This window comes from Oxyura jamaicensis, chromosome 11 (assembly GCF_011077185.1).
Source record: "Oxyura jamaicensis isolate SHBP4307 breed ruddy duck chromosome 11, BPBGC_Ojam_1.0, whole genome shotgun sequence".
Taxonomy (NCBI): domain Eukaryota; kingdom Metazoa; phylum Chordata; class Aves; order Anseriformes; family Anatidae; genus Oxyura; species Oxyura jamaicensis.
This window is the reverse complement of record NC_048903.1, coordinates 1,336,908-1,350,278: the sequence shown is the minus strand read 5'-3', so window position 1 is coordinate 1,350,278 and position 13,371 is coordinate 1,336,908. Positions and strand designations below refer to the sequence as shown.

General features: G+C 55.4%; 1 protein-coding gene across 13 annotated transcripts in view; it reads right to left on the bottom strand.

Moving 5' to 3' along the window:
* Positions 1-13,371, bottom strand: part of HYDIN (HYDIN axonemal central pair apparatus protein) — a 127,215-nt gene that overhangs the window by 31,909 nt on the left and 81,935 nt on the right. For 10 of the 13 annotated variants that reach the window (XM_035336922.1, XM_035336930.1, XM_035336927.1 and 7 more), the window contains 15 exons: positions 12,969-13,161; positions 10,773-10,889; positions 9,892-10,101; positions 8,592-8,729; positions 7,265-7,442; positions 6,655-6,785; positions 5,537-5,670; positions 4,725-4,861; positions 3,980-4,107; positions 3,678-3,869; positions 3,230-3,379; positions 2,085-2,324; positions 1,666-1,834; positions 946-1,137; positions 6-173 (listed from right to left, as the gene is read on the bottom strand). In XM_035336922.1, the coding sequence (XP_035192813.1) occupies positions 6-173; positions 946-1,137; positions 1,666-1,834; positions 2,085-2,324; positions 3,230-3,379; positions 3,678-3,869; positions 3,980-4,107; positions 4,725-4,861; positions 5,537-5,670; positions 6,655-6,785; positions 7,265-7,442; positions 8,592-8,729; positions 9,892-10,101; positions 10,773-10,889; positions 12,969-13,161 (2,477 nt within the window). The remainder of the gene's footprint in view (positions 1-5; positions 174-945; positions 1,138-1,665; positions 1,835-2,084; positions 2,325-3,229; positions 3,380-3,677; positions 3,870-3,979; positions 4,108-4,724; positions 4,862-5,536; positions 5,671-6,654; positions 6,786-7,264; positions 7,443-8,591; positions 8,730-9,891; positions 10,102-10,772; positions 10,890-12,968; positions 13,162-13,371) is intronic. The other 3 variants (XM_035336926.1, XM_035336929.1, XM_035336932.1) reach the window with 2 other exon arrangements.

The following is a 13,371-nucleotide window of genomic DNA, read 5'->3' as shown; positions in this document are numbered from 1 at the left end:
CGTACCCGTCAGGGGTGCCCCATGGATGATGATGACGATCCCTCTGCGGTTTTGGGCTGCACGGCCTTCTGCAGACATATCGAGGCCGAGGTGGCGGGCGATGGCTCTGCAGACGGGGCTGTCGTCCAGCTCTCCTGTGGCATCCTTGCTGCTGGTGCTCTGCCAGTGCTCTGCCAGGCACAACCGGGTACTGGAGTCAGCCCGCTGCACACCACTGGTCCTGGGCTTCTTCCCTGTCCCCTCAGGTCCCAGGAGAGGAGGATGCATGAAACAACGCCATGCCTGAGGACTCCTCGTGCTCTTCCTTAAGGCTTGCTCAGGTTGGGGTCTGTCCTGAGCGCTGCTGATGGTGCCCAGCCACACTATGTTAAGCAGGGTGGCAGAAAGGGGCCTCAGAGGACTGGGCCAAGTCTCCTTCCATGAACAGCTCCAAAATCCCTGGGCCTTCTGAGTCTGCAGGGCACGCACAGAACCGGGCATTTCACACGGGCCCAAGGGAACAGTTCTCCTCCAGGCTCCTTTGCCATATAGCTGGATGATTTAGGAATATTACACCTAGCTGGGCTTTTAATTTGCCACAACAGCACTGTCAAAGAGCTCCAGCTCTGCCCTTAGGAGGTCACCGAAAGCCACCTCAGCCACCATTGTCACATAGAGCAAGCACTGCCTTGCCAAGGAAAGGGAACAGCAACATCCCAGCCACTCCTGGGGGCAGAGGTGCTCATTTGGCAAAGCTGGGGACAATCTCCCTTGCCTCTCACTTGTCCCTGTGCCAGACCCTTGTCAGGATCCTACAGACTTTGTGTGCAAAAGAGGATTCAGGGCCTACAAGAGTGAAGATGTCATGAGGCTACAGTGGAATAATGGGAGATGATGCCAAAGACCTCTGTGGAGGCCCTTCTGCTTCCGTGGACACAGAAGAGGCAAAGATGTTAGGGTAATTACCTGTCCAGCGCCTTTTCCCAAGACCTTCCTCCTCCTCTTCTCCCAGTTCAGATTTAGAGTCTACCTTGCTGGACTGGTTTTCATCAAACATGGAGAAGGGAATGATGGAGCTATGGGATGAGACAGTGTGCATGATCCCAGCAGAGTACTTTCCTCCTTGCTCTGAGAGAGACTGGATGTCTTCAGCATTTGCTGAGGAAGAAGGACACAGGGAGGGCAGATGGTGAAGAACATGGCCAGGCAAGCTGCTCTTTGCCATTTGTCACTTTGCATGGCCACATGCAAAAGGTGAAAAATTCCCCAAGATGGGAGGTGCCTGAGGCACACAGAAGCCTGTCCAAGCTTCCTCTGCCCTTTGGGGAAGTTTGAGCTTGTGCTTTTGTTGTTGGGAAGGAGAAAATTTAAAATAGGATAGCCAATAATGTTAGACCTGGTCCTACTGGTTGAAGAACTCATCCCATCTTATTCTGTGTGGTTAAGACACAAGAGGGTCTTCTGATTATTTAGAGGGTATTTCCCAGGCCATGGCAGGCAGGGATGAGCTTGCTGTGGCTGCACTCAGGGCTGGTAGCTGATGCAGGTCACAAACCAGAATCCCGCCATCAAGCCCAAGTGCTTGAAGGCAGACTGATGCCTGCCTCCATGGAAAATGAGTTAATGGGTACATGTGCTGGTCCCCCTGCTGTGCCACACGCAGGGCAGCTAATGCCAGAGCCTCACCATTGTCCTGGCCTGCTGGTTCCCCAGGCTTGGACTTCCCCTGCTCATCCTGCAGCCTCTTCTGGTCCTGGTAGTACTCTAGCACCTCTGGGGGCAGCTTCTCGCCGGGGGCACGTGGAGGTAGCAGCAGGGTGTTGTGGCAATCGTAGTCCTTCAGCATCCGCAGAATCTGCAGACATGGGGAAGAGAAACCACCCTTCATGTGAAGGCCTCCATTACATGAACTGCTTTCCCAGCCAACCTTGATCTTCTCCCTCATTCCTCCCTCCCAACACAGACTAACCAAGCCCCTCCAGAGCCTGCCAGCAGAGCCGGCTGACCCTGAAAGGCCACCAGTGGGGACTGCCTCCATCCCCCTGCCATGAGCTGAAGCGCTGTGAGGCCAAGGCAGCACGCACGCGGGGCCCAGACCTCCTCACCTGCTCCTCGGCGAGGTACTGCTGGTCGAACTCCAGGGAGTAAAACTCAATGGGGAACTCACATGGGTTCTTCACCACCACTGTCCCCTCTGCCCCACTGCTGTACGGCAGCACTGGTCCCAGCTCAAGCACCGGGGGGTTGAACTCCAGCTGTGGCTCCTGCCCGTGCCCCGAGACCAGCAGCTGGAAGTGCTGGCTGCTCTGGCAGATGTTAATCTTCAGCTCGCTTCTGTAGGACCTCTGGAAAAAGAAGGGCAGAAGGCTCCTACAGGTAGTCCCAGGTGACAGGGACTCCAATTCAACCCTTGCTCCAAGGTCGGGGTGTTGTTGGTGCCTCTGAGGTGAATGGAAAACACATTTACTCATAGCACAGGGGGACTACAGCACACAGCATCTGCATGCCGCTCTGGCTGCCTGGGGTGAAGCAGGTGTGCAGTATAACTGGGTGCCCTGGTGCCAGGTGGATCTAAAATGGTTGGTCAAATGCTTTCATCCAGTCATGTGGGAGCACAATGCTCAGGAGCAAGGTCCTCAGGAGCAGGCTCAGCTCCTGCAGGCCCAGGTGCTGCTTCACCTCCTTCCTTAGGTGATGATGCCCAGACACAGCAGTACCAGGCACACATCGGCTATACGACAGAGGCAGATGGGCTCTAGCTCGCTAGGAGCAATGCTGCTCAGTGCCCGGCTCTGGTCAAAGCCAGAGGCGAGCTGGTTACATCTCTGCTAGCAATTGCAGCATCCCTGGGACCATTCCCAGGCACATAAACACCCATGTCCATACTGACACATGCTGCCAGGCTCCAAGCCATGGTGACTGGGTGCAAGCTCTATTTTGGGAAGGCTCCCAGGGCTGTCACCTGCAGGGATGCTCCTGCCTGGTGGGGGAGTGGAGGGGAAAGGGGCAGATTCCCCCCAGCACCGAGATGTAGCCATGCTGCAGCACACAACGCTCTCTGCGCACGCTCCCCACCAGCATCTCAAAGTGCCTCTCAGAGGAGCATGCTGCGGGGGAAACTGAGGCACGGAGGCAGAAAGCTGCATGTGGAGGCAGTGATGGTGGTGGAGGCTGACTTTGTGCCCTGCTCCCTGTGCTGGGCTCTCATTGCCTCACTGCCTGTCCCGTAGGAGACACCTGCCCCTCTCACCTCTTCTGTGGGTGAAAACCTGACCCGCACGTTGCATCGCTGCCCCGGCGCGAGGTCTCCAGACAAAGGCAGTGCCTCAAAGATGCAGGGCTTGGCCTTCGCCTCCTGCTGCAGCTTCCGACGTACACTTGCTGGCAAATGTTTGTCCACCTGGGCACAGAAACCAACCCCGTGGCAGGGTCTGCAAGGACAGACCCACTTTTCCTGCAGGGCTCGGGCACTGCCCAGTGCTGAGGACAGGGAGGCTCTGTCCTCAGAGGAGGAGGAAGGGGTGGAGGTGGCAGACAAGTGCAGCACCAGCCATGGAACGGGTCCAGGTGAACCAGCCGTGCTCTGTCCCCTCCGTGAGCTGTACCCCAAGTGCTCAGGCAGTTACAGGGGAAGAAAAGGCAAGAGAGGCCAAGGAGACACAGCTGAGAAGATATGTGTTGTGTTGTCATTGCTTTACCTTCTTGACAGGCTCTGTCATAGTGATGAACCATTTACAGGGGACCTGAAACTGATTGTAAAGCTGGATGGTTTCTTCCCGGCACTGCCCACACTGCACACTGGAGAACTCCAGCCTGTCCCTGGAGAGGCTGAGGGATGGCAAAGTCACCGTGGCACGAAGGCAGATGTGAAACGTGGGGCCTCCTGCTACCTAGCGAGGAGCAGAGCATTCAGCTGAGAGCACAGACAAGACCCACTGCTGTGCCCCATCCGAGGTGGGCCCCCCAAAAAAGGTGGCACAGGTGCGGGAGCGTGTAGTACCTTGATGGGCAGGAGCACATCCACCGCTCCCAGCGGCAGGCTGGCGCTCTGCGGGTCGAAGTGCACCTCGAACGTCTCTGTCTCGCAGTATGGCAGGTTCCTCACACGGTCCAGCTCCACGGTGAAACCTTCAAGAGATGAAAATTAAGCAGCTAAGATGCACGAGTGACACGAAACGTGGCTCCAGCATGTTAAGGCCATACAGGTGTGGATGCTCTGTGATGTCTTTTTGTTCCTTGGATGACAACTTGGAGGAGGCACCTGACCATCTCAGGCACTCATGGTTTGATGGAACTACAGCCTTACCTCAAGGCCTGATTTGGAAGCCTCCTTTGATATAACAGAGGATGTCACAAGCTGTTTCCTCAATAAAGGACCAAGAGAAGTGTTTTGGCACTTGGACCTGTACACCAAAGCACTTCTGAACCACAAAGTGTCCCTCTGTTTACAACACAAGCCCACAGAGTGCCCAAAACCTCAGGTGGTGCTCATGGCAGCCAAGAGCAGGAGATGCTGAGAGGTGAGCGAGGTGATGGGACCACCTCACCCCTGCAGCAAAGCTTTAGGGCAGTCAGGGGCAGGCCATGTCTCTGGCCAGAAGAACTCAGGCTCGAAACCACTGGGCATAGGGTCCTGAGGAGGAACCAACTGTACAAACAAGCACTCAAATCCCTCCACATGTCCAGTGGCTTACACCGGAGACGACTCCTTCGAGCCCACGTGAAGTGTCTCCAGCCCTGGGTACCTGTGTCACGCAGGACCCGTCCGTCTGCGTGGAAGGACACCGGGAACTGGCCGGTGTTGGTGACCTTCACGATGTGTGCGGGGATGTTACCGAGAACGACGTAGCCAAAGTCCAGGATGTACTCGGGCAGCTGGGCTCTGAAAGCAGGAATAAGCAGGAACCCTTAAACCAGAGCTAGCAATAAGGCCTTGAAACAAAAGAAAATATGTTCAAAATGGCATAAGTGTGTGTGGTACAGGTCACAGCTTCTCTGCTACAAAAAGCTGTTGCAGATAAGTCCACTGGACATCCAACAGTACAGACCAGGCATGAAATTGTTCCAGGACCTTGTAATAAGACTTGTCCCTACAGTAAACCTTCACCAACCACTTCTGTCCCCAAAGCAGCACCAGTAAACGCAGTAACCAACAAGAGTTGTGGGAAGGTTTTTTTCCAGAGCAATCCCCCTCAGCAAAACACAAAACCGAGCTGTTTTGCAGTGTCACTTTCCTCAGCCATTTGTTGGATGAACGACACCAGCTGTGAGTTGCCTCTTCCAGACGTTCCATGGTGCCCATGGTGCCTGGATGAGGTTAATGGTCTGCACTGGAGACCCCTCAGGTCTAAGAACGGAGCCTGTGCAGAGCTGAGCACCTCCAAATCTCATGGGTGGCACTGCAGAGGGGATGACACTCAGGTGTCCACACATCATATCCCTCAGGATTAGGCCCCTTCTGGAGTTCCCAGCTCATCCCAGCTTTGCAGGAGCTCCCAGGAGCAGAAGAGCACTGCTGGCTCTTACCCGGAGATGGGGAATGGGATCTCCCACTGACCTGAGGAGCCTCCGACGAGCACGCTGATCAAAGACCGCATCCTCGGGCGGACAGGAGGCAAGAAGCTCCTGCTGCTCCAAGGCGTGTTCCTCTATGAGCATCTCCTCCATCCGCATCTGCAGCCGCGTGTTGAGCTGAGGGGAGCAAAGACAGAGTCTGGCTGGCAAAGGTCCTTGCCCAGCCCGGCCTGCTCTTGTCAAGAGGGGAGATGGATCCTCCTGTCTCAGTGTCTGCAGTGCCTCCTGCTCCCTTCACCAGGACCTTATGTCAAAGGAAATGAACTCAGCATCTTCTCCTGCCCAGTCTCCATTATAAAAGCTGATCTGGCCAGACAAACGTGCAGACAAGCCAGGCCCTCTGTGGGTGCCAAACCAGCTTGGACAAAAGCTCTCTTGAGACAGGAGCCACCACAAAGCTGGTGCTTTTGGAGATGAAGCTCCTAGCACAAGCCCAGGGTGCCATCAGGCTGCTGCCCTAGGTTCCTTTGCTCGAGTTTCCCCCTGCCAAGTTTCCTGCCTGCTCCAACAGCATGCAATGGCACCGTGCTTTCAACGCTCTCTCATCCAAATAACAAATGCAGCATGACAAGGGTCTGTGAACAGGCCTGGAAGCCTGTGGCAGCTCAGGAGTGGGGGGAAGCAGGGATGCAGAGCTGCTGCTGCAGATGTGCTCGCTAGGAACCCAAATCCCAGCCTCTAGCAGGACACTTGCTCAGGGAGGACATGTGGCACTTGGCTGAGGGCACCAGGGCACAGTGCTCCCCTTCCACAGCAAGGGGGTTGCTCTCAGGCAGGTCCTGCCATTAGACTCCATAAACCTGGCAGGGTTTGGGCTGTGAGCAACACCCCGGCGATGACCCACACCTGCGCCACAAGGCACCATAAATCCAACCCCATGAGCACGGCCTTCAGGTTCTCCCCTGGTGTTAGGCACAAGCTCATGTGTCTGTGGGAGGGATAACTGCTGAGGGTGGACAACCCTCTGGGATGATGCTGAGGTGATGGCCAGGAAGGTCCCAAGTGCTGGTGGGACACACACGGCCCCACTGCGCGTGTGGGGTGGGCGATGAGTGCAGCAGGAGGGTGGCACGTGCCACACAGGGCAGCGGCAGTTCTCACCACCATGCCCGAGTCATCCATGGGCAGCTCAGCGGCCGTGGCCTCCCCTAGGACAACAGCTTCATCTCTCTGTCCGTCCTTCTCCATCTTTTCTTTTGCCTCCTTGAGGATCTTCTCATATTTTTCATGTCCTGAAGAAAACATCCGATAAACAGAGGCGTGGGCACAGCGCCAATCCCATTTAAGCTGGGAAGCCCCTTTCCTCTGTCGCTGTTCTTTCTGCCAGCAGTCTGGGGCAGGTGGATGCTGCTTTTCCTCTCTGATTTGGGATGCTCACTTCTACCCACCACCCTTCCCATACAGGAACACCTCATTCCCCACAGCATGATGCAAATCTGCCCCTGACAAAAGCTCTGCTGCTCTGTGTTACAGCTTTCCTGAGTGTTTCTGTCCAGCCACCACCTTCCCAGCTGACAGATATGCTGGCAAGCTCTGCAGGATGCTTCTTGGGGCAAAGCCACACGGGACCCTCTATTAGAGACCCAAGAAGCAAGTGGAGGGCCAAGTGTTGGGGTCTGACACCCCTGAAACTTCCAGGCTTGGTGTGAGCTGAGCATACAACATGGGAGACAAAACAGGGAACATTTCTGGAGCCAGAGGCAGGGCTTACCTTTAATATTCCTGGGCAGGTCTAAGTAGATCCTGGGAAAGCTCCCCTGTCCCTTCAGGGTGAACTTTTCTGGCTCCAGGTGACCCACTTGGATCTGGAAAGTCTTGCAGAAGACGCCAGGCACTCCCGGCAGGTATGAGACTTTCAATACTTGCTCCTTGCCAGGTCCGATGTAACCCTGCAGGGTGTGGGACGAGAGGGGGGCAGGCACCAGAGGGGGCTTGGTGATGGGCTGCTGCCGGGGCTGATGCCATCAAAGGCTCAGCTGTGCCTTCAGAAGCTCGCAGCAAGAGGGCATCAGCGTGTCATCCTTGTAGGAGACGGGCATGAGGAAATGGGAGAAACTAAAGCCCTTTGGGTCACTCCTTCCTAAAGGGGCATGGATGGGGAACGCTGCTCCAGCTCGGAGATAACCACACAGCACGCAGGAGCTGGGAGGAGAGATGCTCCTAGAGCAGCCTGCTCCTGCACAGAGCCCCGTGCTGCATCCCGCTGCCCTGCACTCCTCTCCTCGCCGCCCCAGCCCCGCTCCTCCTTGGCTGCCCCACAAAGCTCCTGCGGAGCAGCACAGCTGGAGCCCGAGGGACCTGCACCGGGACTTACAATTTCTGGCAAAGGAGCTGCACACCCAAGCAAGAGCAGCCAAAATGGACAAAATGCATGAGCTCAGGTGTCACTGCTGGGGCATGGCATGGGTCTGGTCCCCAAAACACAGCCAAGAAAGAGGAGAAGGAGGTGCTCAAGGTGCACAGAGGTTAACACAGGTCTCCCATTTCTGCTGTCTGGAGGCAGGACAGCTCTCGAGGGGCAGACTGATGCCTTCAGGCAGCTCCCCTGCCCTGGGGTCCCACAGCAGCTGGGATGGGTGTGGGACCCGATGCAAAACGCCAGCTTGGTGTGATGTGCCAGCAACCAGGGAGGAGAATGAGCCGAGCTGGCAGCGAGGACTCCTGCTCAGCACATGGGAAGGAGCCTTCAGCCTCACCTGGCTGGGGCAGGCAGCTCTCCTGGGGACAGGGGCAAGGAGGGGACCTGCCCAAGGATGCTGCGGGTGAGGCGACCCTGCAAGGAGCCAGCACCATGTGGCTCCAGCACCAGCACAGGCTCAGAGCTCAGCAGTTGGGGCTGAGGGCTGCTGAGGCCCTTGTGCAGAGCCTCCTGCCCCCATAAGAGGCTCAAATGGGACTTGTCCTTCTGTCCCTAAGCAGCTTACAGCCCTTGCTGCTGGCTGGTTTGGTGTTTTGGTTTTCTTTTTCTCCTTTTTTTCCTCTATAACCCCTCTCCCTGGCAGCAGGACATGGGGATGGGGTGCTACCCCTTCACTCACCGTGCTGGGCAGGACCAGGGGCACGCCGGGCAGAGGGCTGTCTGCGGGGGCCACGCTGGGGCTCAGCGCCTGGTACTTGAATCCCACCTTCCCGCTGTTCTGCAGGGTGAGCTCTGCTTCGGTGACTTCGTTAAACAGCTGGAGGGAGGACAGAAGATGAGTGCTGACCCTCCCAGGCAGGATGATGCTAACCTGGGGAACCCACAGCCGCAGGACCCAGGAACAGATATCTGTGAAGGCTCGCAGTGATGCAACAGCAACCACATAAAGCTCAGCAATGAAGAAAGCAAGGAGGACACAAAGTCCTCTGCACTTTAAGGCATCATCTATCAGATGGCTGAGGCACCAAAGAGGAGGACTCCTTACCCTAGAAGCTGTTCTGGCCCCCTTGCTTTAGGGCAGGGCATGGCCAATCATCTGCTGCTCCTATCTAGTGAGCAGCCCTCAGCTAGCATGGGGAACCTGCTTTGTAAAGACCCCTTCAGCCCCCGATACCCATCTCCAGTGAAATCTGCTCCCCTGGGCTTCTTCTGCTTCTCAGATTGCTCTTCCTTCAGGAAGCAGTGCTGCTTCGGGACCAGCCAGGGCCAAAAACTCCACCAAAATCAGACAGATCTGGGCAGCTGCCCTGGTCAGCAGTGCCAAAGCTCAGCAGCTGCTCTCTTGGTCATCACCCCACCACTTGGCTGCAATACTTCATTTACTCTTGGCAAAGGGGCACGTGCATTGCAACACCTGTATAGGCACCTGTCTGCAAGCGCTCCTGGAGCTAGCAACGACAGCAAAAAGGGAGACCCAGGGAAATACAACCTGGGCCAACAGCTAGAAGTATCTGAGGGGGTTTGAAATGAAAATCAGGAAAGCAGGGGACATTTGGGGAAATTCTTTCCCTCTGCACTGTCTGGGAAGCTCAAGTTAACTTCCTGCCTGGTTTATTTTGTTTCTTGATCGAGAGCATTAGAAAAGAGCATTTCTTTGGGCCTCAGGTGTTAGGAGCTGATCAGCAGGTGGATGTCCCAGGGACACGTCCCTCTGGGGATCACCACCAGGACCCTTTTTGCCCTGGGAAGCAGTGCCAGAAACCTCGAGGGGGAGGAATTTCCCAGCTCTGGGGGGTGGAGATGGCCATAAGAACAACAGCCTGGATGCAAGATGTATTACACAAAGGCTGTCCTCCCAACAGGCACTCTGCAGGGGAAGCTCTCCACCCAAGACAGGAGGTGGGAAGGGTGGAAAGCCTTTGGCATCGGTGGGCGGCAGCACACCAGGATGGCTTCAAGACCAGGAGCAGCTGCGGTACCTGCAGCCCGCAGTCGATCTCTCTGATGTTGAAGAGGTAGCTGAGGAGCGAAGCCTCCCCGCTGAGTGCCACCTCGTACGTCGGGCCTCCCTCCACCTCGCACAGCGCCGTGACGCGGGCAACCAGGTTGGCATGGCCGAAGAAGGTGACGGTGACCCGTTGGCTCTCACCGGGCTGCAGCACGCCGTATAGTGGCAGGATGTCGAAGACCTGGAGGAAGGGGAGATCAAGATCTGGAGCAACAGGATGGATACACAAGAGCCACCCTGCCCTTGGGCTCTAGAGCAAGGCTGGAGCTCCATGGCCTCAGCTTGGAGTGAAGGATGTGGCTGGAGGGGCCCTCAAGCAGGCAAAACTCATCCTAATCTCCTCCTGTATCCACTCCACTTCCAAGGAGTGACCATGGGAAAGCCTTATCCCATGCTTGCTATTTAATGCACTGATTAATATGCTGCATTTATGTAATTTGGGAGGTCTGGCAGCAAGGAATTATCTCCGTGCCTTTAGAAGCAGCTTTTACTATCTCTGGAGGAACGTGAGATCGCAGGTGAGCCCTCAGGGAGGACTCCAGCCCAGCATGGATGCCCTCATCCTTCCCATCCTCTCTTGGATTCATATGCTGCTCTCTGGTGAGATGCCACAGCAAAACCCACTGCATAAAACTCCCAATCAATGCCCGCTTGATTAACTCCAACAGGATGAATAACTCCTCCCCAGGTGCTGCACAGGACAGGCCCTCGGACAGCCCTGGGACTTGTCTGGAACGGCCTCTCCGAGCCGTGATGCTGTGCTCGGGGCACGAGGCCACTCTGAGAAGCACCGGGGCCATCGGTGTGCCACGCTGGAAAGGTGGAAGCCAGGCAGGGCAGATACCCTCTTACCTCCTCTACACCCAAGGCAAGGGGCTCACTCTCTGCAAACTCCATCAGTTCCGTGATCTCCACCTGGCTCTGAGACTCCGCAGCACTTGCCAGCTCCTCAGCAGCGGATGGCAGCAGCTGGAAAGCACCCCCTGGGAGCTGCAGTGGGCTGCTGGCTGCTCGGGGTGACAGCACCCTGCTGCCACAGCTGCACCCCACCTACACAGGCTCTTTGAGCCAGCAGCAATGACCTCCCAGGACCATTTCAATGGATGGGGAAGAACCTGGTCAAGCCAGGCGCAGCTGAGATGGTGCCTGGGTGCAAATTGAGCGTGGGGATACCCACACCATCAGTTCAGTGTGGGTCCAAGCCCACCTGCAGCTGACGTGAGGGCACTATTCATGCATCCCATGAGGGTGCACCCAGTGCTCAGTCATGGCAAAGACCTCAAGGGCTTTTTTCCCCCAGTGCAGGCAGACCAGACGCAGGCTGTGCAACGTGATAACCTCAGGTTTGTTCCTGCAATTGTCATTTAGTGTTGCCCCTGCCCAGGACAGCTCCCCTTCTCCCCCTCGCTCAACACTTCAGCACCAGGCTTGTGCCCTACAAGGGAAGATCTGGGTTGGACATTGCCTTCAGGGTGAGCCTGCGGAAGCCATCCAGTCCCCTCTGCCGCCTTCCCAGCAGCAGACCATGGACTGCTCACGTTCAAATGCTGCCCAAGGATCGCCCCGAGCCCCCAAACCCACACAGGTTAGGGTTTCCCTGACAAAAGCAGGGACACAGCTGCAAGCGGCATGTATCAAAAACTGAAAAATAAGGACTTGGGAAGTGCTTGGGCAGAACTATCCTGCTCCAGGAGGTGCTTAGGTTGCATCTTGCGTGCCCTTCAGCACTGCAGAGCTGACAATCTCCACTGTGGAGTTCTTGAACATCCCCACCCCGAACAAAGCAGCTGAGAGGTTTTTCCATCTCACAGCTGGTTCCATGGTATTTAACCTCAAAAGCTCTGCCTTTCAGAAGGAACCTCGTCCCTGGGCTTTTAACCCCTGTTTATAAATGAGGGCTTTGTAATTGTTCTTGGAGATGAAGAACATGTGCTTCTTCCCTGACATGAAGAAGTGCTTCGTGCTGTGGTCTCACCTTCAGCAGTAGCTGCAGGAGTATTTCTGGGACATCCTCAGACCCAATTAGAGGCTCAGTCTCCCCAGTAGATAAAGCACAGGGGCAGGCTGAGTTCTCTCACAGTTCTTCTTCTCAGGAAGAAATTGCAAGTTTTGGACTACCTCAATACACTTTGCAAAGCATAGAAAAAGATTTTTTTTTTTTTTTTTTGGCCTTGTATAGTTTAATTTTTGGTCAGTTACAGAGCTTCCAGCTAGCACACAACCACTGCTGCTTGCTTTAGCAGTGCAGGGCTCTGAGCACAGCTCTCTGCCCTTCTCCTTAGCCCTGAAGCAGGCTGTAAGAGGATTATTCCATTTCCAGCCCTGCCTAAACCTCTCTATACCCATGGCCCTTGATACACACATGCCTCCTGGTTTCAACACCTTCTGTCATCCTCACATTTTCAAAGCTAGCAGAGGTTTGCCAAATGTGCGTTCCCAAGGTGCTAACCACACCACTTCTAAGCTTATGATCTCTCTTCTCCCCAGGAAGGTTGTGCAGATACTGCCTTGATACAACGACATGGGCAGAAAACCAAACTGCAGTACAGATCTGAGGCAACTTTGGATATTACTTAGCCACGTCCACTTGGATATCCTTGCTTTGCCTGTGCATACATGGCAACAAAGCAGGAAACAAAACACCTTGATGCTTCTATCTCAGCATTCAGCCACGCTATTCTTTGCAGCCACAGGACAGCATTTCTCCAGATTGTGCAGGGTTGCAATGTTAAAACTGCCAATATTTGGATGTGAGCAGGTGCAACCCTTCTCCTTGAACTTAATGCTAATTCTGGCGTTTCCTGGACCTCTCATGCTTTCTCACTTTTTTATTGCCCAGGCTGCAGACCAGGGTGCACCGAGGTCAACCTCTAAAGCAGCGAGGCTCACCAGCAGGGTCAGCAAACCAAAACCAATTCCCAAAGCCAGGAGACACCAGACTTTGCCTACAAACCCTTGTTGTAGAAAAGCACCTATCTGCTCTGTGGCCATCACTGCAATGCCCACTGGAGGAGGCAACACAGGTGGTGGGTCTACAGGGAAGTCTACCTGTGCTTCCAGCAAGTCATCTGCATCTGCTGGCTCTTGGGCAGGGTCTCCTGCTGCTTCCATGGCCTGGGCTGGCTCCTCTACGCCCACGGCCCTACAGCTGCTCTCTGCAGACACCGAGGGCTCCATCGTGGCTCCCTCCTCCTGCAGTGGTTGGGGCTGGATGAAATATTTAGGTACCGGAGGGCTGAACCTGGAAAATAAAATGGTTGAACATGGACCTGCAGCGGGAAGGAGAAAAGCCTGGGTAAGATGGATGAGCCCATGTGGCCTCTTGGCAGGACACTGACGATGAGCCTGGTCAATGCTGACGAGCACCAAAGCACCAGCAGGAATTAGCACTGTGGGGAAGAAAGGTTTGGTCATCTTTAACCAACACACTGCAAATCTTGTGTGGTGAGAT